Below are 22,898 nucleotides of genomic sequence, written 5' to 3'. Positions count from 1 at the left end.
CACACACACCTCCTTGGTAACCGGGTGCCCTGCCTCAACTACGCAGCTGCCTCCAAGTGTCCCACATACTGACAAGAGTCTGTGATCCAGCCTGCAGCGCTATCGAACTACCAACACACGCAGCAACCGAAGCCTCTAATTAAACTCTTTATGTTCACGTTTTCTCCTCTTCTAAGAATAGAAGGGAAGCTTATGCCTTAAAGCCATAAAGCCCCGACACAAAATAGAATGGAGAATGGATGAGTCTGTGTAAACCAAAAACCCCCAGATCCTCTTACCACATCGGAATACAGTTAAAGGACGCTAAGTACTTAATAATATCATGTTAAACAATATAACAGCTATAAATATATGCGATTACATCAATGCTGAGGCATAGTGTTGGCATTAATCGAGACCTGCAGCTGACAATAGATTAGAATAGAGCAGAATAGAATAGAAAATAATAGAATAAAATAGAATAGAATAGAATAGCATTGAATACAACAGAACAGAACAATATTACTATAGTATTATAGTATTACTTTATATTACAATGGCCTATGGTGTATAGGCTAAATGGTTGATAGAATTGAAATCCACCTAGTTTAATCATACAATTGAAATCATCTTATAGCATAGAAAAGAATAGAATAGAATAGAATAAAATATGATTTTTTTTGTAGGGTATATTTTTACTTTATATTACAATATAAGCTCATTTAAAATACAGGCTGAATTGTGAATATTTTTCAATGTATTAAATAGGTTTTAACATAATTACAACGGACGAGGCATGCACTTAACTGTTGGCCCTAATATGTTTATAGAATAGAATAGAATAGACTAGAACATAATAGAGTAGAGTAGAGCAGAGTAGAGTAGAGTAGAGTAGAGTAGAGTAGAGTAGAGCAGAGTAGAAAAGGTGTGGATATAGACTCATGGTCATTCAACTGAAAATGACCTCAGTCAGATGATGTTGCAATATCAGAATAAATGCATTAAAAATTCATGTATTAATCAAAGAAGAATACAATAGATTTTCTTAAATAGCCTTTTATGAATGTATATTGTAAATTGAAGCGTATTTAGGTGTAGTACTATCAGAGGCTTGTCCCTAAAACTGTGAGACTATAGACACGTCATTCAACAGAAAACACCCTCAGTCAGATCATGTGACAATATCACAATATATATAAATGTCTAAAGAATAGAATAGAATCAAATCGATTTTTTACATTGATATTGTAAATTCACAATATAAGTTGATGCTTTTTGAGGTGAAATGGAGCTCACTTGAATTGAATGGGTTTCAAAGGGGAATCAGCCTGTGAATCCGACTATAGACACATAGTCATTCAACAGAAAACACCCTCAGTCAGATCATGTGACAATATCACAATATATCTAGTAAATTATGTTTGAAGTATAGAATAGAATAGAATAGAATAGAACAGGCAGAGGTGTGGGTTTGTCAGCCTCCCTCTCTTCTCTTCTCCTCTCCTCTCCTCTCTTCTCTTCTCCTCTCCGTCCCCTGACAGCTCAGCAGGCCGACGCGGAGCTGCTGATCTCGGGCACATGTTGACACACAGACCGCTGCTGTCAAAAGAACCGTAAATCATCCGCTGATGTGTGTGGGGGGGGCGGACTCACTCACCTCGCCTCGCTCGATCCGCTCCACGATGCTGGCGAACTCCGTCATGTCCTCAGAGTCCGACATGGTGACAGATGATGATGATGCTGCCGATTATGGAGGTGATGGGGATGAAGATGCAGATATGAAAATGCAGAGGGACACAAGCAGGCAGCCTGGATCACAGCCTCACACAGGAAGGTGAGGGAACGTGAAGCGAGAGAAGCTGCTCCTCAGACCACATCCCCTCCTCTCCTCTCTCTCCTCTCTCCCCTCCCTCTCTGCTGTGTGTGTCTGTGTGTATCTGTGTGTGTGTGTTTGTGTGTGTGTGTGTGTGGAGTCTACGGTACATGCGCCGGCGACCAATTTTGTTTTAGTTGGCCTCGTCTTGGAGGGAGAACTCCTCCCTCCCTCGTCTCCTCGTCTCCTCGTTTCCTCTCTCCTCATCCCTCAGCGGGGATGTCTCCGTGCACACAGCCCTTTGTATCCTCGTCATCTGTCACCCACCAGCCCACAGAGGATGGAGCCTGGTTGTATCCATCGCTCTCTGCAGGAACAATTATAATCACGTCAGTCTGAAGATTAGAGGGAGGGGAGGGGAGGGGGGGGGGGGTCCTAAATCTAATAGTGACGCGTCCAGTGAAGTTTACGCACACACACACATGTGGCCTGTTTACGCATGGCTGGCGACGCGCTCACGTGCGCATATGGTACTGTACTATCTATCTATCTACCCGTGCCTCCCTCCCTCTATCCATCCATCCATCCATCCATCCATCCGTTTGTCTGTCTGGATGTCTGTCTGTTTGTCTGTCATCCATCCATCTAGCTATCCATCTGTCATCCATCTGTTTGTCTGTTTGTCTGTTTGTCTGTCATCCATCCATCCGTTTGTCTGTCTGTTTGTCTGTCATCCATCCATCCCTCTATACAACTATGCATCCATCCGTGTGTCTGTCTGTCTGTCTGTTTGTCTGTCATCCATCCATCTAGCTATCCATCTATCCATCCATCTGTTTGTCTGTTTGTCTGTCATCCATCTATCCGTTTGTCTGTCCCTCTATCTGTTTTTTTGTCTGTCATCCATCTATCTAGCTATCCATCTATCATCTATCCATCCATCCATCCGTTTGTCTGTCTGTCTGTCTGTCTGTTTGTCTGTCATCCATCCATCTAGCTATCCATCTATCCATACATCTATTTGTCTGTTTGTCTGTCATCCATCCATCCGTTTTTTTTCTGTCTGTCTGTTTGTTTGTCTGTCATCCATCCATCCATCTCCATCTATCATCTATCCATCTATCCATCCATCCGTTTGTCTGTCATCCATCCATCCCTCTATACAACCATCCATCCATCCGTTTGTCTGTCTGTCTGTCTGTTTGTCTGTCATCCATCCATCTAGCTATCCATCGATCATCTATCCATCTATCCATCCATCTGTTAGTCTGTCATCCATCCATCCCTCTATACAGCCATCCATCCATCCGTTTGTCTGTCTGTCTGTCTGTCTGTTTGTCTGTCATGCATCCATCTAGCTATCCATGTATCCATGTATCCATGTATCCATGTATCCATGTATCCATGTATCCATCTATCCGTCTATCCATCTATCCATCTATCCATCCATCCATCCGTTTGTCTGTCATCCATCCATCTATCAATCTTCCCATTTGTCCATCTATCTGTCTGACTGCCATTCATCCATCCATCCATCCATCCATCCATCCATCCATCCATCCATCCATCCATCCATCCATCCATCCATCCATCCATCCATCCATCCATCCATCCATCCATCCATCTATCTATCTATCTATCTATCTATCTATCTATCTATCTATCTATCTATCTATCTATCTATCTATCTATCTATCTATCTATCTATCTATCTATCTATCTATCTATCTATCTATTTCTATCTGTCTGTCTTTCTTTCTATCAAAGTGATTGTAACCTATTGTTTTTGTATGTAGTCTTACTCGTTGGTGTTGTATTACTTCTTGTTGTTTTATTTTTCATTGTGCTGTTGTTGTTGTTGTTGTTGTTGTTGTTGTTGTTGCTGCTGTTGAGGGAAGAGGTTTGGGAGCAGTTGCCTCTTGAATGTGACAGATTCTGATCTCCTTGTTTCAGGCCTGAGCCGGAATGTGAGGCGCGGCATGTGTGAGGCCGGATTAGGTTCCCTGTTTTTTAATTTTTTCTGGCAATGCCACTTGTTCCGCGTCACCAGATGGCCTCATGGCTTCATGCGGACATGTTCCAACCCATTGAGCACGTGGAGGGGCGGGAGGAGGGGGGGGGGGGGGGGGCGCACTGGCAGACTGACAAAACGAACTCATCTCAACAGCTGAGCAGTGTTTCCAAAAGCTCCAGAACACTGAGGCTATCATCACTGTTAACTGGCCCCAGCAGAACCACATGGTTTCATTTGGGAAAAGCTGTCATCACTTAAATTCAGAGCTGAACAGTAACGATAACTGGCACGATATAATTTCAATCAATGGCGACATCATCACATTACAACATGTCTTTTACAGTTTTTACTTTCCCATAGTTTGTGCAGAATTTACCTTTTATATAACAAAATGAGCTCCTCATGTCGTGAAAGAAAGGATCACCAAGTTCACAATTTACGATTCATTATCTGGGAACCATCAACGTCAGAGTCAGATTCAGTTGTGGCTTGTTTTAATTCTCCTACCTCATCAAGGAGAGAAAGTCCTCCTGGATTGTAAATGTTAGTCAATAATTAAGGAATTTAAATGTACTCTTGGGTAAAAGATGAACCGAGTGCTGCTGTGTAATATCTGCAATGACTCTTGCCTGTCCCATAAAAAAGCCACAGCAGTGAATCTCACTCCACTTCCCTGAATAATCAATAGAGTGCATTGATTAGTGAGTTTAGAAGAATTGATTCAAGTTAAATAAGAACAGCTCTAGAATCAGCATGATCAAGTTCATCCAAGAACCTGGTGATCTGGCAAAAAAGGAGTAATTCGTGCCACAAGCTTCAATTTGGTGAACACAGTATTTGTATTCTTGTGTGGTGAAATGAAATCCATTCAAGAAACATTAAAACAACAGAGGAGGGAAACACGGTGCTCTGTTTCGTTTGGATTTTAAAAACACTGGAAATGGACAACGAACGTAGCTGTAGTTTTTGGTGGCAGTGTAAGGTGACCTGTCTCTGGTGCACCACAGGTGTAAGCTGTCTGTTGAACTGGAGACTGTAGCCACACCCAGAACTACAGCGGCAGCCGGCCGTCGAGGGAGCATCTCCAGACAATCTGGGTTTGGTTCTATTCACAGGGGATGAAAATACATTCTGAAATCTTAGTTTACTCCTATAGTACAGCAGGATTACGCAAAAGCTACTCAAATGATCTCCATGGAATTGTGTGGAAGGGTGTGGCATGACCCAGAGAAGAAGACATAAAAATCTGGTTCCAGATAACTGGGTGGAACCAGGAAATATTTTTTTACCTTCTTTTACACATTGAGATGGGGCGTTGGCCTCGGTGGAACTCAGCCAACGAGGTTATGTTTTCGTTTGTGTTTGTTATTTAGCAGGATTACACAAAAAGTAGTGGACGAATCAAAATGGAAACTTGGTGGATGGATGCTGTGTGGGTCAGGGAATTTCAGTTCAATTTGGTGCAGGGCGATCTGAGGGGCCAGTTTGGCCTTGGCGCACGTATTACTCTCTAAATTTGAAAAATGATGAAATCTGTGTTCATGTGCTGTTGATTTTTTTTATCACCTCCACATCAGGACTGGATTTCTGAGAGTCACTGCTCCACATTTGTCAGGATCGCATTTCCTAATCAGTGCCAACAGTGAAGTCTGTGCTCTGCTGTAACTCCCAGGTGACTCTCTGTGTGTTTGGATGTGAGCTCTGCAGCCAGTGAACCCCCCCTCTTCCCCCAGGGCTCTAAATTATGTGTTAGTCACTGACCTAACAAAGAAAACAGGGAAAAAAATATGGTGTTGCTATAAAGCACAATTCATCCACGCTGCACAAATATGAGTGGCTGCTGTGGCAAATTAGGGAAAAGGGTGACCAGTTGTTATGTGCAAAGTTAAAAATAGATCAGTTTTGAGTCATACAGCTTCACAGAGCCGAGAAAACATGAGCGCGAATAAGGACTTGAGTCGTTTACGCATATATTCAGTTGTCATGGGAGATCACACATTAACCAAATTAGCGGTGACACGTTTTCTTTTCCCCCTTAAGCAAGATGCTACAACTGCAAATAGAAAAAACTAAAACCCAGTCTCAGGCTTTAAGAATTTAGAGCACGATGCAGGACGCACATGTTAGAGATGAATCTTTGGATTTATGTCATATCCCATTTCCAATAAACAGTCATTGCTGTCACTGAAGATTAAATGGTTGAGGAGGACATAGTGTCCAGTGTGTGTTTAATCATGACTCAGATCCAATGGGTCGATTTAATAAGTGATTTAATTTAATTTATAGGGATTTAATTACACGTGTTACAAAGCTGTGGGCTAAAGACTAGTGTATCATTTTTGATTTTATTGAATAGACCAAATTACCTTTTTTGTTCGGCATCATTCATTATATTTACAAGGACGATTGTATATTTCTAGTAAGATCTTATTCTGGTTAAGGTAATCAGAAAATACTTAACCGAGTTTAATATTGGCTAAACAAAAGTTAAATTTGATTCCTTTAACATCTACTTTATTCCTTGATAATGACTCTTAAATGTACCCGGTGACCAAAGGAGCATTTCTAAAGGGCAACATGTATGTAAAACTTTTTTATTGGATCTGTGGAGCCAGTCATGCTTATTCTGTGATAAATGCACCTTAATCCAGCAAGCACGGCCTTTAACTTTAAGTCTTGATACCAGAAGCAAATGTGAGATTTTTATGCACAAAATGTAAGTGACACACAAACAAACCCACAGACACCAAAACTACTGTAAAAGTTAGTTTGTGTTTTTATTCACCATAAATACATTATACACTGCCAAGCTAGAATCATTATTACCGTCCTCAAATTCAAAGCTGAAGAACTATCATTCATCACATACAAACGTTTTCATATCCAATTCCATTAACCACCGCACGGATTTCACTGTAAACATTTTCATTTTCACCTTGAGCACTTGCACAATAAAAGACACATATTTATACATTTACACGTGTATCTACACTGAATATTTCTACAAAGCATAGAAAAAATAAACTCCGTTACATTTCTTCTTTCATCGTTTCTTCTTACATTATGTATATTAGTTGGTGAAGGAGCAAAGGTTCATGTGGCGTTTTAGCTGAATCTCAATAGACTGAAAGGATCCTCTGCACTGCGGCCCCATGTAAAGCGCGGAGCATCAGTCCACATGTTTTCATGCTGTGGGGCCGTGAGCATCGACTGCAGCGTGACACAGCAAAAAAAGACGTAATACAAAACCTGCTGAGATGCAGCCTTCCTCTGCAGTAAGTGGCAGATCCATCCGTCCAATCTCTCATCCTTTTCAAAGTGGACTAAGCATTTATGGGTTCTGCCACAATGAATTCTTTCCATCTTCTGGAAATACGTTATCGATCAGACATGGGAGAGATAATGTGAGATTCTGGTAAAAAACAACTTCTACCAGTCAGCTTTGTGTAAGTCTGTCTCAGTAAGTAAAGCTGGCACTTTACAGAGTAGATGTTCCACTTCCTGAAGGTTTACAGTTTTCCTCCCTCCACCCTAAAGAGAACATGTATTTTCCAGACCTTTCAAGAAACCTAGTAAAGCTCAATTTAAGTAAGTTTAAGATGCACATGTAGTGAAATCAGAAGTCAGAGGTTATTCAGAGAGCAGAGACCCAGCACAATGCTACACGAGGCACATTTCAGAGTCAAGTCCGAGTCAGTGATCTCGCACTGTGATTTGGCCGAGGACAGAACTCCGCTGAAGGAGTTTGTACACGTAGTAAGAGTCACTTCAGAAGACGCACGAGAGACATGCTCACTCAATCTCAATAGATCTGGCTCCACAGTGGCACAGCAGGAGCAGCAGTTGTCTTTCAGTGCATTTGTTCATTCAGCACCACTCTTCAGATTTCAGACATCTCACAACAAAGTATTAAAAATAACAACAGAATAATAAATCATGAATAATTAAACGGCTAATCTTGTTGAACTTGTGTGTCAGAGGCTCAGTTCGGCAGCAGCACTGAAAGACATTTCTTACCGATCCCCGAGGGTAAAAGGTAATTTTGTGGTAAATAACAAAACGTCTGTAAAGAAATAAAGCAGCAGAGAAGTTGGCTTAATCTCCACAAGTAACTGCAGCAAAGCCTATTGTCGCCGGCAAAAGCCTTACTTAAAACATTACAGTGATACAAGACGTATTTGGCTAAAAAAGCAACTGTTTCTTCACAAAACTGGGGGCTATTTAACACTGGAGGTTTGTTTGGGGGTTCAGGGAGGAGGAGATTCCAGCCTCCGCCGGTTTACTCTCAATAATAGATGGAACAAATTATTTATTCATTCACTTCTCTGCTTTCCTCTGTCCACCCGGTCTGGTTTCTAAGTCTAAGAAAGAAAAAAAAAAGAGGGCACATTGGCAGCAAATGAGAAGAAGCGAGGTACAGCTGTATTTTAGATGGGGCAAAGAAAAGCACCAATGGCACAGTATCTTTATTCCAGTCCCACAAGGTAACATGCTGCAGACAGGCCAGTGTATTTCTGAGCTGCTGTGATATCGTCTCCTTGTCGCCCGTCGTGTCATGGAGCGGGTGTTTGCTTTGTCAGGGTTTTATAATGAAAGAGTTTAGCTTCACTGGGGTCTGGAGGAATCTGTGTAACTGGTTTAATAAGAAGAGGAACTGGTTGAGCTCAGATTAGAGTTTACGTGATCTAATTAAGATTCAAAGGTCATATGTATATATTTCATAATTACCGATGGAAAATGTTGAACTCTAGTAGCAACATCTCATATCAAAAACAAATATCTCATCGGCCATATCATACACAGTCTGTGGGTGTTGTGAAGCACAGTTAAATTGCTCTGTGAGATGAGAAAAAACAATCCATCATTTCATCTACTGACTGGTTGGTGCTCCTGTTAATGTTGTGGGAGATGCTTCGTCTGTAAATGTCAGTTTTTAATACATATTTCACTGCTGCGTTCCATCTTGCAGCTTGAACACAGCAGATCCTTAATGCCCCTGCATGGAAGCTAGTGAACACTACACACAGAGGGAGTGTCAGTTCTCTGCTAAGGACGCGTTTACTCCGAAATATCTTTACACAGAAAATAGTTATTGGCTTGTATTGTATATTTTATATATATACAACCTTTAAAAAAAATGTTTCTCATATGTGGATCAGTTCTAAGGCTTGTATGAACTTAAATTTAGTTTCAAATCTGAGGAAAGAATGGACCTTGGTCAACGGTTTAAAGATGTTAAAACGACCAGTTGTCCCGACTCTTGGTGGCACATTGTGCTCATGTACATTGTTCTCAGTTTTTGTTTGAATCCTTGTTGTTCAGAAAAATAAAAGGACTGCATCTCCAGTGCCTTTCAAAAGAACACATCTCCCCAAGTTACAACCCCACTGCCTCATCTTTCCTACAATTGATTTCAGGGCAGCTCGTGCCTCGAGTATGGAAGCTGCTGAAGGAGCAGAGATCAGATCTGGAGTCAAGGGGATGTTGGGCTTTGGATCTGTGCTAAAATTGACAGCTACAAGCTTGTAGGAGAGAAGGGGTTTTCCCCACTCCTAACTAAGTCCCTTAAGGCTAAATCCATTTTTGTTTTGCCTTTAGGAAAAATGTGAACAATAAACTAGATTTTCTGCCGCGTAGCTAAATATACTTTAATCTTATTTTGAGGGGGGTTTACATTTTCCCCTCCTCACTACAGTCACAGATTTGACCTCAGAGGAGTTGTGTTATCATTTAAATCTCTTGATCTCTGAGCAGAGCCTGAAGTGGTGAAACTGGAGGACCCCGAAGAGAGAAACTCAGGAGAGTAAACCTGCCAGGCGGGTATCACCTTTGGGAGTCGAGAGCTTAAGGGTTTTGAGAATTCAAGAGCAATGTAAGGATGGAGATGTTCCAAGGGCCGGTGAAGACAAAAAACACTATTATCTGTCTGGAGGACTGTGGTTTTTTCTTTTTGTATGAGAATGTAGGAACGTAAATCTAAAACTCTTTAAAGAATTCACTCCAGTATTACCACTGGGGTTTTACTGGTTTGTGAAGAAAAATTCAATTTGTCATGTAGAATATAAGGTCTTAATTCATTAACTATCTATCTAGTGCGTATTCACATTAAATCAGACCGGCCTGATCTACTAAAAAGATCATTTAGATGTTCCCTCCTTGGAAATACACTGACTTACAGGATTCTACTTTATGTCTATGAGAAATTGAATCAATTGTTAGTGAGAAGTGTACAGTAAACTTTGCTGTTGACCATGATGATGAGGATAAGGAACAGGAGACATTATAATCTAAAGACTTTGCAAAATTGAGGCATCTGGAATTTCTTTAAGTCTCCAATGGCTCTCATTGACTCTCTGGCACATATGTTAATTCCCACAAACCACAATGAGCATTATCATTTACTACGGTCTACTAAAAAAAAAAGGCAGCAAAAAAGTGCGGCGTAGATTGTGTAACGGAAATGTTTCTCCCCGAAGTTACAGCTGTGTAACCGGAGTGTCAAACAAGCGAAGAATGCGGCCTCTCAGATCGAGCGGCCAAACATCTTCAAGACACGCAGCAAACGTCCAGTTGCCTTTGACTGACCGCTGGTAGCTGCTCCTGACTGGAGCCGCGGCTCGTCCTGCTGTCAGTGCTGTCGGCCGCAGCTGCCGGTGCCGTCCCTCCATGTCTGCTGCAGCTGCTGGAGGTGCTGAAAGGCTCTCTGGGTGATGTTAAGAGCTGGATGGACCTTCCTCAGGCTGGGTTCTCCAATCAGAGACAGGCCACACAAGCCTAAGTAGGCATGGAGAGGATCTGGCGGACGGGAAATGGAGAGAAAGAGGTAGCGGGAAAGGAACGGGGAGAATAGTGAGGGATGAAAGAGTGAAGTGAAAGAAAGGAGGGTGAAAGGGAGAAACTAGGTCAGAGATCTTAATATGTATCAGAGCGGAAACACCTGCATGTGACAGGTCGGTTGCATCCAGGATGATCAGTTAATACACAAACATGACTCGTCAGCTCACTTTCCATTACTGAATCAATAAAACAATAACCAGAATTTACATAATAAGAAACCACTATGCAGAGGCACTGTTTTTGTTGTACTGCTCCTATAAGTAGATTATAAATAATGCACATTTGTTGGCCCCCCTCTCCCCCTGGGACCTGCGTAAAAGCCATACAGGCCAGTAAATGGGGCAGTAATTGAATTATAATGAAATAACAGATGATTGGACACAGATCTCAGAAACAATCAAAGAACCATTAGCTCCATCCATGGGGTTCCAGAAGGACTCAGACTCAAGGTTGAACATGTTTGGATCAATCTAAAGTCAAATGTGAGATTTAATCCATGAGGATTGTCAATATACGTATTTTTAGTTTTCAATTATCATTATAATTATTAACAATAAACTGTACAAATCTCCATAAGACTGAGTAAAGCTTCAGGTTCAGTTGAAAATCCATTGGGGGGACTAGCATCCGCTATGAGGATGCTAGTTGTGTTTCCATTGTCATTTCATTCACTGTCATATAGAAATATTGATTTTACTGTAAGATGATCATTTCAATTTAATGTGATATTCGCCATTGAAGAAGCATTTCACTGTGAGAACGAACGTGGTTGTTAATCACACCGAATACATTTTCAACACAAAAATGTGCCTGTCTAATAATTGATCGTTACTCTTAAACTATAATACCAACGACAAGTTCTAATTATATTTTGATTTGTGGTTCATCACTTGTTGAACCAAGATGCTTTTATATCTATGAAGTCCTGGAAATGAAAAGAGCTGTGGATCTGATTTTGGGATGAAATCTAATCTAGTCTGTGTCCACACTATAACAACTGCTCTTGTCACAGCACATTTGACTAATTTTGGTCCAGATCTGCTCGACGAATACCCAGCACCTTCTTTTGTTCTGTGGTATTGTTACCTTTCTATCTTCCTAGACCAGTTCCTGTGCATGACTCAGCTGTTTGAGTACAGACAAGTCCAATGTTATCTGTACCCATAATGTAGCAGTGTTCCTTTATTTCCTGAAACTCTTTTGTTGTGCATTAACGAGGCTTTGTCAATGCAGCATCTGCTTCGCCGCATTGTTTCCTCCCGACTATCTTCCCTGCCCTGTTCCTGTAACGTGAGGAGCTCCATCTCCTGTGTCCTCAGGCTGCCAATCCACAATCACCTCATCAATTACACATCACACAAACACACACACACAAGCATGGGCGCCATTGTAGTTTAGGGTTACCAGAGGTTTTCCATTCAAAGTCAAACTTTCAACACAACTCCGCCCTGTCCTCTCTGCACCTGTGGAGTGAAAACTGCTCATCTGACGTAGGGAAGAGACAAAGACACTGAAACTGCTCAGTTCCAAAGTCTTTTGATCTTGATGAAAGTTCTTTGAAGCTACTGAAAAATAAACAGCAGCAATATGTTTAACAACAACCTCCACATCGTCTATTTGTGCTTTTTGTTTACCCACGTTGCACCTGTTACTGCACTCCTGTGGCCTTAACGAGGGAAAGCCCCCTACAGATACAATAGAAGCAATTCATCCACAAAAGCACACGTATGACAGTGTCCTATTATTGTCCTTCTGCTGGTGTCTTCTTATTTGGATGTTCTCTGGTGATTTTGACCATTTACTAGTGGTGGGGGAAAAAATCGATTCTGTTCGGTATCGCGATATTTTGCGCCCGCGATTATATCGATACTGTAACACAAAGTATTGCAATATTTTTTTAATACTTTATTTACAATTATATATGTAACAGCCCCTGGCTGGCAAAGCATGACGAGGAGAGTTTCAGAGTTTAAAAGATACCTAGTGTGTATGCGGAAAGGATGTTCTCCACTGCAGGAGATATAGTAACGGCCCAGAGGAGCACTTTAACATCTGAGCATGTTGACCAACTCCTTTTTCTGATCAAAAATGCCAATATTCCCAAATGAATTTAACATTTTGGGTCATGACCTTGCAGCCAACTGGACTGGACTCTAGTAGTACACATTTGTTTATTTTTCTCAATTTGATTGAAGCTCTAGGTTACTCTTATTTATATGATTATTCTCAGGTTTATGTTACTCTATTATGTCTGCTTGATGTTACTGTATTGTATTTAAATAATTGTAAGTTATGTGCTGGGAGCTCAGCGTTCATGTGAGAGGTCTCCTATTCAGAAAATAATTACAAAGGTCCTGTGTCCTGAATGTTCAAGGACAAAGTTTTTGCACTACCCTTTCTTAGTTTTTGCACTTCAGTTAATGTGTAGAAAACAATGTTGTTCACAGAATTAAATGTGACATTTGAAGTGAGTTGAGCAGTCTTATTTTCCTCATTTTTTGTAATGCCTTTGAATAATATGGGGGACATGAATCGCAATATATCGCAGAATCGAATCGCAATACTTGCAATACTTGCAGTATCGCAATATATGTCAGTATCGCAATACTATTGAATCGTGGCCCACATATCACAATACTATTGAATCGTCACATTTTTGCCAATTCCCAACCCTAGAATTTACATCAAGATGTTGCGTAACCTTCCACATCTATTAGTCAAATCATTTACCTGGATGGCTGTCCGGCCATTTGGCGAATCCCCCCACAAGCCGATCCTGCGTGGACAGGATGAAGCTCCTGTTCTTGTCAAAGTTCGTGTACTGGAACACATCTAACAGCTGGGACCACAGCGTGTGAGAGAAGAGGGAGGAAATGAGGGAGAATGTAAATCTGAGAGCGGGTTATCATTTTGAATCAATTGTTTCCACAAATGAAAATACATTTTAACTTTAAAAATGCAGGGCATGTTGAAGGGGGCAGACATCACTGGATTCAATCTCATAAGTGTGTACTGCAATCGAATGATCTTCATATTCTGCATCTACACAGATACTAGTGACGTTAACCTTAATGTTTGCTATACTGCTCTTTTGCAGGACAAATATTTTTTTTAGTGTGTGCATTTGTCCTTCTGGCAGAGTTTTGACCCAGAAATTCACTGTTCCTGTGCGTACGAGTGTGTGTGTGTGTGTGTGTGTGTGTGTGTATATCCCTGGCTTACTCATATCTGTTTAGCTCAGTCTCTGGATCATGTGTGTGCATGTAAATACCCCTGGCATAGTTATGACCCACATGCTGAAAGGTTTGTTCACAGGTTTTTTGGGGTGAATGTACTGTTTATGGAAGAGGATTAAACAGATTTTGTGAATACATTTCTCTCATCAAAAAATGCTGCATATTATTCAGTGCTCATCTGCAGCTTTCTAAACCTCTCCCTTCTCCCATGAGAGAATTGTACAAAGGTGCCGAAAATCAGGGCTAAAACAATTAAATGAACTAAACAAGTTAACACATGCATAAGCGCATCTGTGAATACGTCTGTCTGTTCCACCGCTCTCTACCTCTAGCGTAGCTCCCACCCAGAAGGAGTAGCATGTGTCTACAGGCTTGTTTGGACGACCGTGGAAGCCGCTCTGCTGCCTCATGATGCACCAGCGCCGGATCCTGTCCAGCTCCCGCTGACTCAGCGCCTCCTCCAAGCGACCCATCAGACAAAGAGTGGCTATGGCGCAGTACGTCCAGCCGCCTGGGGACACACATAAGCAGGTGGATCACACACACTGCAGATGTGGATCATGCACACCACAAATTAATCCAATTAAAAGGAGCTGCTGATTTATGACGATGATTTAAAATTGAAAAGCGGTTCCAGTGGTTCATCCTGACATGTTTAGATGATAGACAACTAGATGATTACAGGGCGGTGCATTAAAGATGGAAGGTGTGTCGGCATGTCGGCCCTCTGACTGCCAAGAACTGGATCGCATGCTGCTACTCACATAACAACTTTCCTGAGAAACAATGAATCAAATTTTTCTTGTTAATATGCAGAAATGTGGATTTGAGGAAAACATAAGCTTTGGCTGCATAATAAATTTGGAGAGGTGTCTGTGGAGATTTGATTTAGGTGAATCACTAGAATCTTAAAGCAACATTAAAGCAACTTGTGTGTTAAAATAGCAGCTTCAACATTAGTTTGATGGTACATTGACCTGGCATGGGGAAGTTTGACTGATGTGCTGAACTGTATTTCAGTTACAAAGACTTAGAAGTAATTAAAAAACAGGTTAAATCTCCAAAATTCAGTGAGGAAACGATTAAAATATCAAGAAATCTCAACAGAGTTTGGTGCATTTGTGACAGCCTCCAGTTCAGTTGTGTTTCAGTTCAGTGAGAGGGACAAAGCAGTCAGAGCTAACCAAGAGATTGATAGGATTTTGTTTTTTTCTACATGAAAAACACTTGACACGGAGGCCAAAATAATGAATCACCATATATGGTTGCAGTGGATGCTGTTGCTAAGTAAATTTACATAGTGTTGCTTTAAATTTAAAGTTACGAACTGAAAGGTGTTCGTCTTCATAGTGAAAGACACACAAACATGAGTGTGTTTGTTGATTGATGACAACCTGTTATCAGTACAGGCACAAGAAGCATCTATCCATCACCTGCTACAACCCAACTGTCAACTTTACATTTAACCCTCAGCACTTCCACTCTGCCTGGCTGCTTATCGGCCTGTGTCCATGTGTGAGGGGTGGAAACAGACGAGGTGGGGTGAAGAGTGAGGGTCAGGGGTGTAAATCTACCAACATGTTACACTCTTCATTAATCAACCGTGTCTGTCTGTCTTTCTGCTGGAGGCACGGACGGGATGAATATAAATCTGAATACGACCAAAATTTGGGAAATCCAAAACCATTTACCTAAAATATACGTTTATGACATTTTATACGATTAAAAACTAAAACAAAACACATTGAGATATATGGAAAGAATAGATCAGTAAGGAGCTTAAGAGCCACTTTTGACAACCTTAACTGCCAATTCCTCATGGGCCCTGGTTGTAATTACCTCTGCCATGGAGGTTATGTTTTCACCCTTGTCTGTCTGTTTATTTGTTGGTAAGTTTTTTGTTTGTCAGCAAAATTTTGCAAAAACTACTTAACAGATTTTGACCAAACTTGGTGAAAGGATGGGACGTGGGCCAAGAAAGAACTCATTAAAATTTTGGCACGGATCTGGACAAAGGGACGATCCAGGATCCAGGATTTTGTGAGATGGGGTGTTTTTGGACGTTTTCACCAATTTTCCAGGGAATATTGCATGGATCTAGATAAAGAAAAAAAAACAACTCTGGCACATTTATGGGACTGATATCTGTGAATGTGTGCAATTTGGTGCAACTTGAATTTTGCTTAAGACTTTCCTGTTTGCCACTGCCTGTTATTAAATCAAATGTTAATAAGTAATACTTTCACCCATCCATTTCTCATTTAATGTTTTATTCTCTGTGTAACTTTGTAAATGTTTCTTTTTGTATCATCTTATGTTGCTGTTTTCACGTGGTTTAATGGGAAAAAACTAGATAACATAGACGACAGGAGAAGGACATACTGGGAATATACAGTATAGGGAACAACCACTCTTAGTGCATACACTCAGAGTAAGTTAATTTCTCACCCTTGGACTAAGTTTATACTACGTTTTATGTGATGAACTTCAGTCACTTAAACATAAGTACCTAGCAATTAACCTGTAAGAGTCTGTGCACATTTAAAGTGCAGAATGTGGGAGATTGGTGCTTGAGAATCACATACCAGGGTGGATAGCTAACTGGTATCTACTCTATATCTCTACTTATATGTAGTCAGCCCTCAGACTATGACTTTGCTGACAGTAAAGAGCTGAGTCTCACTGAAGCCCTTAATCACAGACGTAACACAAAGAGGAAAATTATCAGCTGCACTAGGATCAGCCTCAACTGAGCATTTAGAATTTCATATATTTACTTAATGCGCTCACAGTCGAAGTTAACAGGAAACGCTCCCTTTACCGCGTCAAACAGGTGCTTCAAGCTGAGACTTTTGTGTAAGAAAAATAAGGTTAAATTTGAGTGGGCTGGGATTAAAGAGGACAAAGCATCTACAGAGATGGATTTTAATGGTTAATCCTTTAAACCAGTTACTTCACGTCAGCCACTTTCATGCCCTCTACCATGACACTGCCGATGCAGCGAAAAACCATTTGATCCGATTTAACCTTTTAAAATTAAAAACTAAATCACTATTTATACATGAGACCTTAAATCTGTGCTCCCAGATGTGTTCATTTTTACTCTTACAGGGGGAAACTTACCAAACAATCCTGCTAATGTGCATGAAGGATTCACGTTCTTATTCCCGGCGAGCTGTAACCATGTTTAAACAATTAGAAAGTGACCAGACTCACCATGGGACTCTCTCCCGGCTCCCTGGCCGAACCCATTGTCATACGACTGTGAAGAGAACAAAGAAAAACATCCAATTAGAAGAAAAAGTTAAATTCAAGTCGCAACTGGATACCTCATCAACTGCCATGATAACTTGATATATTTTTTAAATCACATAACCTCATCCTGGGTATACAACGAAGATCTAAAGACCCAGCAGACTCCTGCTTTAAAATAATGGGTAATATGGTTCGAACAGAAGCGATAACTATCCACAGGTTTGGTTCTTAGTCTTTCCCCATTCTCTCCCCACATTTCAAGCTTATTGTCAACTGTTCTATCAATAAAATAAAGGTGAAAAATGCCCATAAAAATTTCTAAAATTCGTATCATTTAAAATAACCCATGTCTTCATTATTTTAAAGATTTCTATTCTAAAGCCAGATTTTCCATCATTCCCTGTTAAAAAGGATGTCGCACCTTGTTAAGCCCCAAGAGACAAATTTGAATTTGGGAATATGGGCTATACAAATAAAATTTGCCTGATAATTTGTTAGAGTACAGTCTTTGTTTATGCTCACCTCATTAGGTATATGCAAACATTGAGCTCCACTCTTTCATTAGACTACAAAATGTGAAATGTGAAATAAGGGGTAACGGCTCCAGAAAGGTTTTACTTGGAGGAGTGAGCTCTACAAGCGTATTTTGGCACATGGGAACGTGGTTATTTCTGTTTAAAGAAAGAAAATGACTAAAGGTTTCATAAACTTGCAAAAGTTAAACACTTAAATTAGAACAACCATTTTTTCCTGGAAACCATGACAAGATTAAAAGTAATGTCATGAGCACTGGTTCCTACAAAAATACACAAGCTGCAGAACGGATGGCAGTCACTTGGGAAAAAGTTAAGCCCTTTTCGGTCCATGTGTCAGGTTTGATCAGACTATAACTATAAGGTCAGTAAATGGACACTCTGCTCCATCCAAATGGAAGCGTGGCTCAAACTTTCCGACTGTGCCAGGTCTACAAATGTGAAACCTTCTGTATACTTATATTCACCAGCCACTAACTCACTTTACCGAAGACATTTTAAATCCACCCACTAGTAAGTGGCTGGTGGATGAAAATAGTTTTCAGTTATGAGTTACAGTTATATGTTAATTAATTAACAGACCTTTCTCTGTTTCTTAGTGTATGTGTGAAAACAGACAGAGGATATGTTGCATACACACCCATGCAAACGCCAAAGGAACTATGTAATGAAACACGCTTGTGTTAAATGTAAAGCTTAAAATAAGTTTAGTTAGTAGTTAGTAAACAGGAACTCTGCTCTGAAGAGTTGGCTTGTGCAAGATACTGAGATGATGAGCATGAAGACAACCCCAGCTTCCATGTGTCTAGCCCACGTCTGATAGAAAAACAAACACTGAGGATTAAGAATGGGTTGTGTTACACGTCATTCAACAATCTGACAAAAATATCACTTGAGTGCCACATCATTATCTTGCAGCTTGTTGTTTTTGCTTCCTGGTGCGGTGACTAAACCTCTGCCGCAGCTTTAAGATCGGGATGCACTGCTCAGTTTTTCTAGGCAGAGTGCCACCTCCTGAAGGTGGGGGGCCCATTGTCCCAATTCAAGTGTAGAGCCACTGCAGCTTTGACTGGTGCAGAAATAGTGGTGGTTTTCTAACGGATGGCGCTCTTGGCATGGAAAATAATTATTAAATCAACTCACCAGACTTCCTCTGATGTACTCAATGGCCTTCTGAATGTCCATGCCTGACCAGTCGTCCAGCATGTAACAGATACTGGCTGCACAGTAGATAAAGCGTATATCATTTTCACTTCCCTCTGGCACTGCGTAGAAACTGGAAGCAAGAAAGACACAATCACAAACAGACAGATAAACACAAAAGTTACACACACATCAGGCAACCAACTGACTGTTTATATTCAGGATTTAAGTTGCATCAGATATATTGTGTTTTTCTACCAGACATGATATACACTATGCCCACAGTTCACACAACTACTGATGAACAACTTGCAGTGAGTTGATGTCATTCTAAATTAAGACTGTTGGTGTTCATATCATATCTCTGGCATGTGTACCGACCTGCCATCCTCCAGCTGCAGCGCTCTGAGACCAGCCAGACAGGCCTGTTTGTTAACACGGCTCAGGTCGTCTCCCAGTATCAGCAGCGAGCACAGCCCAGTGTAGGTCATAGCTACATGGCCACTGTCGTATGGATGGAGGACACCTGGACCCTGAAAAATGTATCAAAAATGTTTCTATCATTCTTATAAATTAGGAGTAAAGACTAAAATTGACCAAATTGAAGAAAAAAATACCTTTATTATTTGCATTGCTGTAACATTCACAACCCTCTGTAGGGTAAACAACATATTCACACAACATCAACATGGTTCAAATTACAGCTGTTGGGATGGTACCTTAGTGCTGTAAGGAATTCCAATATGTGATGATCCTCGAAACCCACAACGACTTAGGTTTGATTCTAGAAAGACAAGAGGAAAGGGGTGATGATCACGAGAAACTGGAACATGAAAACAGCCATCTGTCTTCTTGTCTCACAAACTAGGTCTCGTGCTGTTTTTACTGACCTTCAAAAGGTGGCACAAAGACATAGAACTTAATTATCTACTAGCTCTGTATTAAGTCTTCTGCTGTCACCATGTGGCTGAAATAGGAACTACTCCACCAGCAGGATGCAATGTGTACAATGAGATGATACTGCAAACACAGCACAAACAACCCAGCACTCTTGTATACAATAAGTGTGCTGGGAAATATAATTCCAACACGTGACAAAGCATTGTAAGGTCAATATTGTGATAAGTGTAAAATAACATTTATTGCAGACTATGAGAGCTTCATTTGTACAATGCGTGTGATGCACTACGAAGTGTTGTTAATGATTTTGATCACGTTCAATTAAAAACATTTAAGATTATTGTTATTGAATGTAAATCATCTTTTTTTTGTTTCAAAATCCAATGTACAACACAATTAACATGGAAAAAAGAGAAGACAGCAACAACACAAATGTTAAAAGTCTCACCTCAACCTCATCCAACAAAAGCACACACACACACACACAAAGAAACATCAGGTGCCTCTGAAGCTGAGTTTTCACATCTGAAGACAAGAACCCAGCCAGACAACAGACATATGGCACCGGGAAAACTGAGACCCATCAAGCGTGACTATCCCACCATGATTTCTGTTGATGTCTTGAATAATTAACTAACTGGGCATCCAAGCAGATGGCACAGAGTGGCTTGTTAGGAGACGGGAAAAATATATAGTAATTAAATATTTAGACTCCAACTTTCCCTGATGAACACAGGCCCAGTTGGAACAGGTTTGGTGGAGAGGACACCTGGAGCCTAAAGTCTGCTTCAAAATCCAACCTGACGATAACGAATGCTTGAAGAAAATCTCATATTGGCAGTAACCTAATTGCCTGCCATCCAGCTCTACCCCCAACTGGTTCAGCTTCTGTTTTACTTACACGCAGAACACTTTAAAGTTAAGGTTTTTTGTATACACCTTAGACAACATAGAAACCACACCCATGAAAAACAAACATCACCATGCACCCAAACCAAACCTGAGCCTAAACACATGCACTCACTCAACAAAATGTTACTTCTGACCAGATATCAAGTCATAGCAGCACATGACATACACATATATTAGTGAAATGAAATCGACCAAGAATAATGGCACATGTGAGCCAAAATCTGACAAACAAATCCAGTCCACACATCCATACATCCGTTTCACTTCTTCTTGGCATTTTAAGGTGTTGAATTGCAGTTTCTTCATTTGGATAAAAAACACAAGCTCAAGCAACCACTTTCTAAAGCACAGTGGATTTATTGTCTTTCATTCTTTAAGAAAATGTTGTTCCTATATCATACCCATCAAAAGAGCTCTCTGAATATATGAAGGGAGAGTTAAAGACTCATTTGTAATGTGTCTCTTGATTTGACCATTCACATACCACTCGCCCAATTAAGCTTCCAGCCCAGGAAATGACAAACTGTGTGTGTCAGAGTGTGTGCGCCAAGTGTGATCATAAGAGCAACGTCATTGCTAACCCTAACCCTAACCCTATACTTGTCTCAATAATGGACATCTCAATTCCTCAAGTTTTTGTTATGACAGTGATTTTTTCTTATCTTCTTCAGTCTTTCTAAAAAACAATACCAGGATTTAATTTTCCATACACCGTGTCAGAAAAATCCACAATCCATGATTATGTTATTGATGCAGCTCCCTCGAGACCTTGACAGCGCTCGTTTTTGCAGCAGTGGATTTGTTATTAAAGTTGACAGGCTTCAAATGTGTTAAATTTGTTTTTTAGAGTAGTGTTATTTATGCGTTACACTGGAAAGAAAAGTAGTGCAGAGGGTAAATGAGACACAAAATATGCAAATTTCATTGACGGATATGTATGTGTGAGTGCGATTGGATGCAAATACAAATAAAAGTCTGTTTCTAGGGAATTCAAATAGGGTTTAAATTATAATGAGACTGTTTTTCTAAAAGATTCTTGCACTCACTCACTAATGATGTAGTTAGCATCTTCCAACCTTTTACTGCTTCATGTAAATATCTTTGTTATTGGCCATGAATACTTGTGGTGCAAACATCTTTATAGGTAAATGTTTAACGCAGCGTATTTAACTGTCAGGTTTGGAAAAAGTGAGAAGCTCTGAGACTTACGATCCTCTGCGGGTAAAACCTGTAGAGAGTAGATCCATTCAATCATGAGCTTCCTGTCGATCACATCAAGGGCATCCAGCACGTCCAGACCACTCAGGGCAAAGAATATGATGGTTAACCTGGAAAGAAGACAGAGAGCAATCATATACATTGTTTATATAATAGTGATGGAGCTGAAGTAACCATGGCTGCAGTGTCAGAGCTGTGCAACACAACAGAGTCAATGTAAACAATGCCACACCGGACAAGTGGATGATGAAACACAACTCAAAAACATCTTCAGAGTTAAATTAACCTGAGTAACTAAGTGTTAGCTGCTAGTTGAGGTCAGTGGGTGGAGGCAGCTGAGCTAACAGGAGTTAGCTTAAGTTTACAAATGAAGAACTTGACAAACTAAACCGTCCTTTTAGCTCTAAGTTACATTTTAATAACCCTCATTCTCTTGTTAATATAAAGCAGCCATTGCTACGCTTCATAGGACGCCGTGTACCCGCTGAACACCCGAGTTTCCTGTTTACCTCCAGTCGCTCTGTAGCAACTTCACCACCCTGACTGCTGTTAGCTAGCACGCTAAGCTAAAGTAGCACTAGCCTCCATCCATTCATAGGAGAGCCGCAGCTAGCTCGGATGCTAATCAAGTTCCCCAACAACCCATATGGAAACCAGAGCCTGGTTCATCATTCCAGTCCACTCGCCTGGTGGTTTCCAGCGAGGCGTATCTCTCCGGCAGCACCTGCAGTGTTCTCTGGAAGAAGCGGACATGTCGGTCCCGTAAAAAGTCTATTTGCTCAAATTCCTCACACTGACTCTCCTCCTCCGCCATCTTTGTATCCGCACCTATGAGGACCCTGTTCCGGAACGTTTGCTTTTCAAAATAAAATCTGACAGTAGAGTAAAGGACAGAGGCTCCTAGTCCTAATGAAAACGTTATTATTCATTGTTTAAAGAACTGCTGAAGCAACAGTAATAAGAAGAGGTCGTGCATAATCACCTGATAAAATGTAAACGGAACAATTAGGAAAATGTACTTTAATTAAAAAGTTTGTGTTATAATAATAAACTATAAT

The 22,898-nt window shown here is 40.6% G+C and overlaps 2 protein-coding genes across 2 annotated transcripts in view; both read right to left on the bottom strand.

Annotated features, from left to right (window-relative positions):
* The window catches only part of trim36 (tripartite motif containing 36), a 30,033-nt gene extending 28,334 nt beyond the window's left edge, over window positions 1-1,699 (bottom strand). The window contains exon 1 of the mRNA XM_061071708.1: window positions 1,637-1,699. Coding sequence (XP_060927691.1) covers window positions 1,637-1,699 — 63 coding nt within the window. The remainder of the gene's footprint in view (window positions 1-1,636) is intronic.
* Window positions 1,700-6,559: 4,860 nt separating this feature from the next.
* Window positions 6,560-22,655, bottom strand: pggt1b (protein geranylgeranyltransferase type I, beta subunit). Its single transcript, XM_061071724.1, has 9 exons — window positions 22,527-22,655; window positions 21,832-21,950; window positions 19,530-19,594; window positions 19,192-19,343; window positions 18,811-18,943; window positions 17,096-17,141; window positions 14,206-14,390; window positions 13,374-13,482; window positions 6,560-10,601 (listed from the first exon to the last, which is right to left on the bottom strand). Exons 1-9 carry the CDS (start codon window positions 22,652-22,654, stop codon window positions 10,435-10,437), a joined length of 1,104 nt encoding a protein of 367 aa, XP_060927707.1. The 5' UTR covers window position 22,655; the 3' UTR covers window positions 6,560-10,434.
* Between the last annotated feature and the right edge of the window lie 243 nt (window positions 22,656-22,898).

The sequence above is a fragment of the Limanda limanda genome, chromosome 5, assembly GCF_963576545.1.
Source record: "Limanda limanda chromosome 5, fLimLim1.1, whole genome shotgun sequence".
Taxonomy (NCBI): domain Eukaryota; kingdom Metazoa; phylum Chordata; class Actinopteri; order Pleuronectiformes; family Pleuronectidae; genus Limanda; species Limanda limanda.
This window is presented reverse-complemented; position numbering and strand designations above follow the sequence as displayed.

What these genes read in the sequence shown, in the direction of transcription:
- pggt1b (XM_061071724.1), bottom strand. Translation starts at nt 22,654, where the DNA reads ATGGCGGAGGAGGAGAGTCAGTGTGAGGAATTTGAGCAAATAGACTTT. An exon ending in GGTTTTACCCGCAGAGGATC is followed by an intron (nt 19,595 to 21,831) that starts GTAAGTCTCAGA and finishes TTGTCTTTCTAG; the next exon opens with AATCAAACCTAAGTCGTTGT. An exon ending in GAATTCCTTACAGCACTAAG is followed by an intron (nt 19,344 to 19,529) that starts GTACCATCCCAA and finishes TACATTTTTCAG; the next exon opens with GGTCCAGGTGTCCTCCATCC.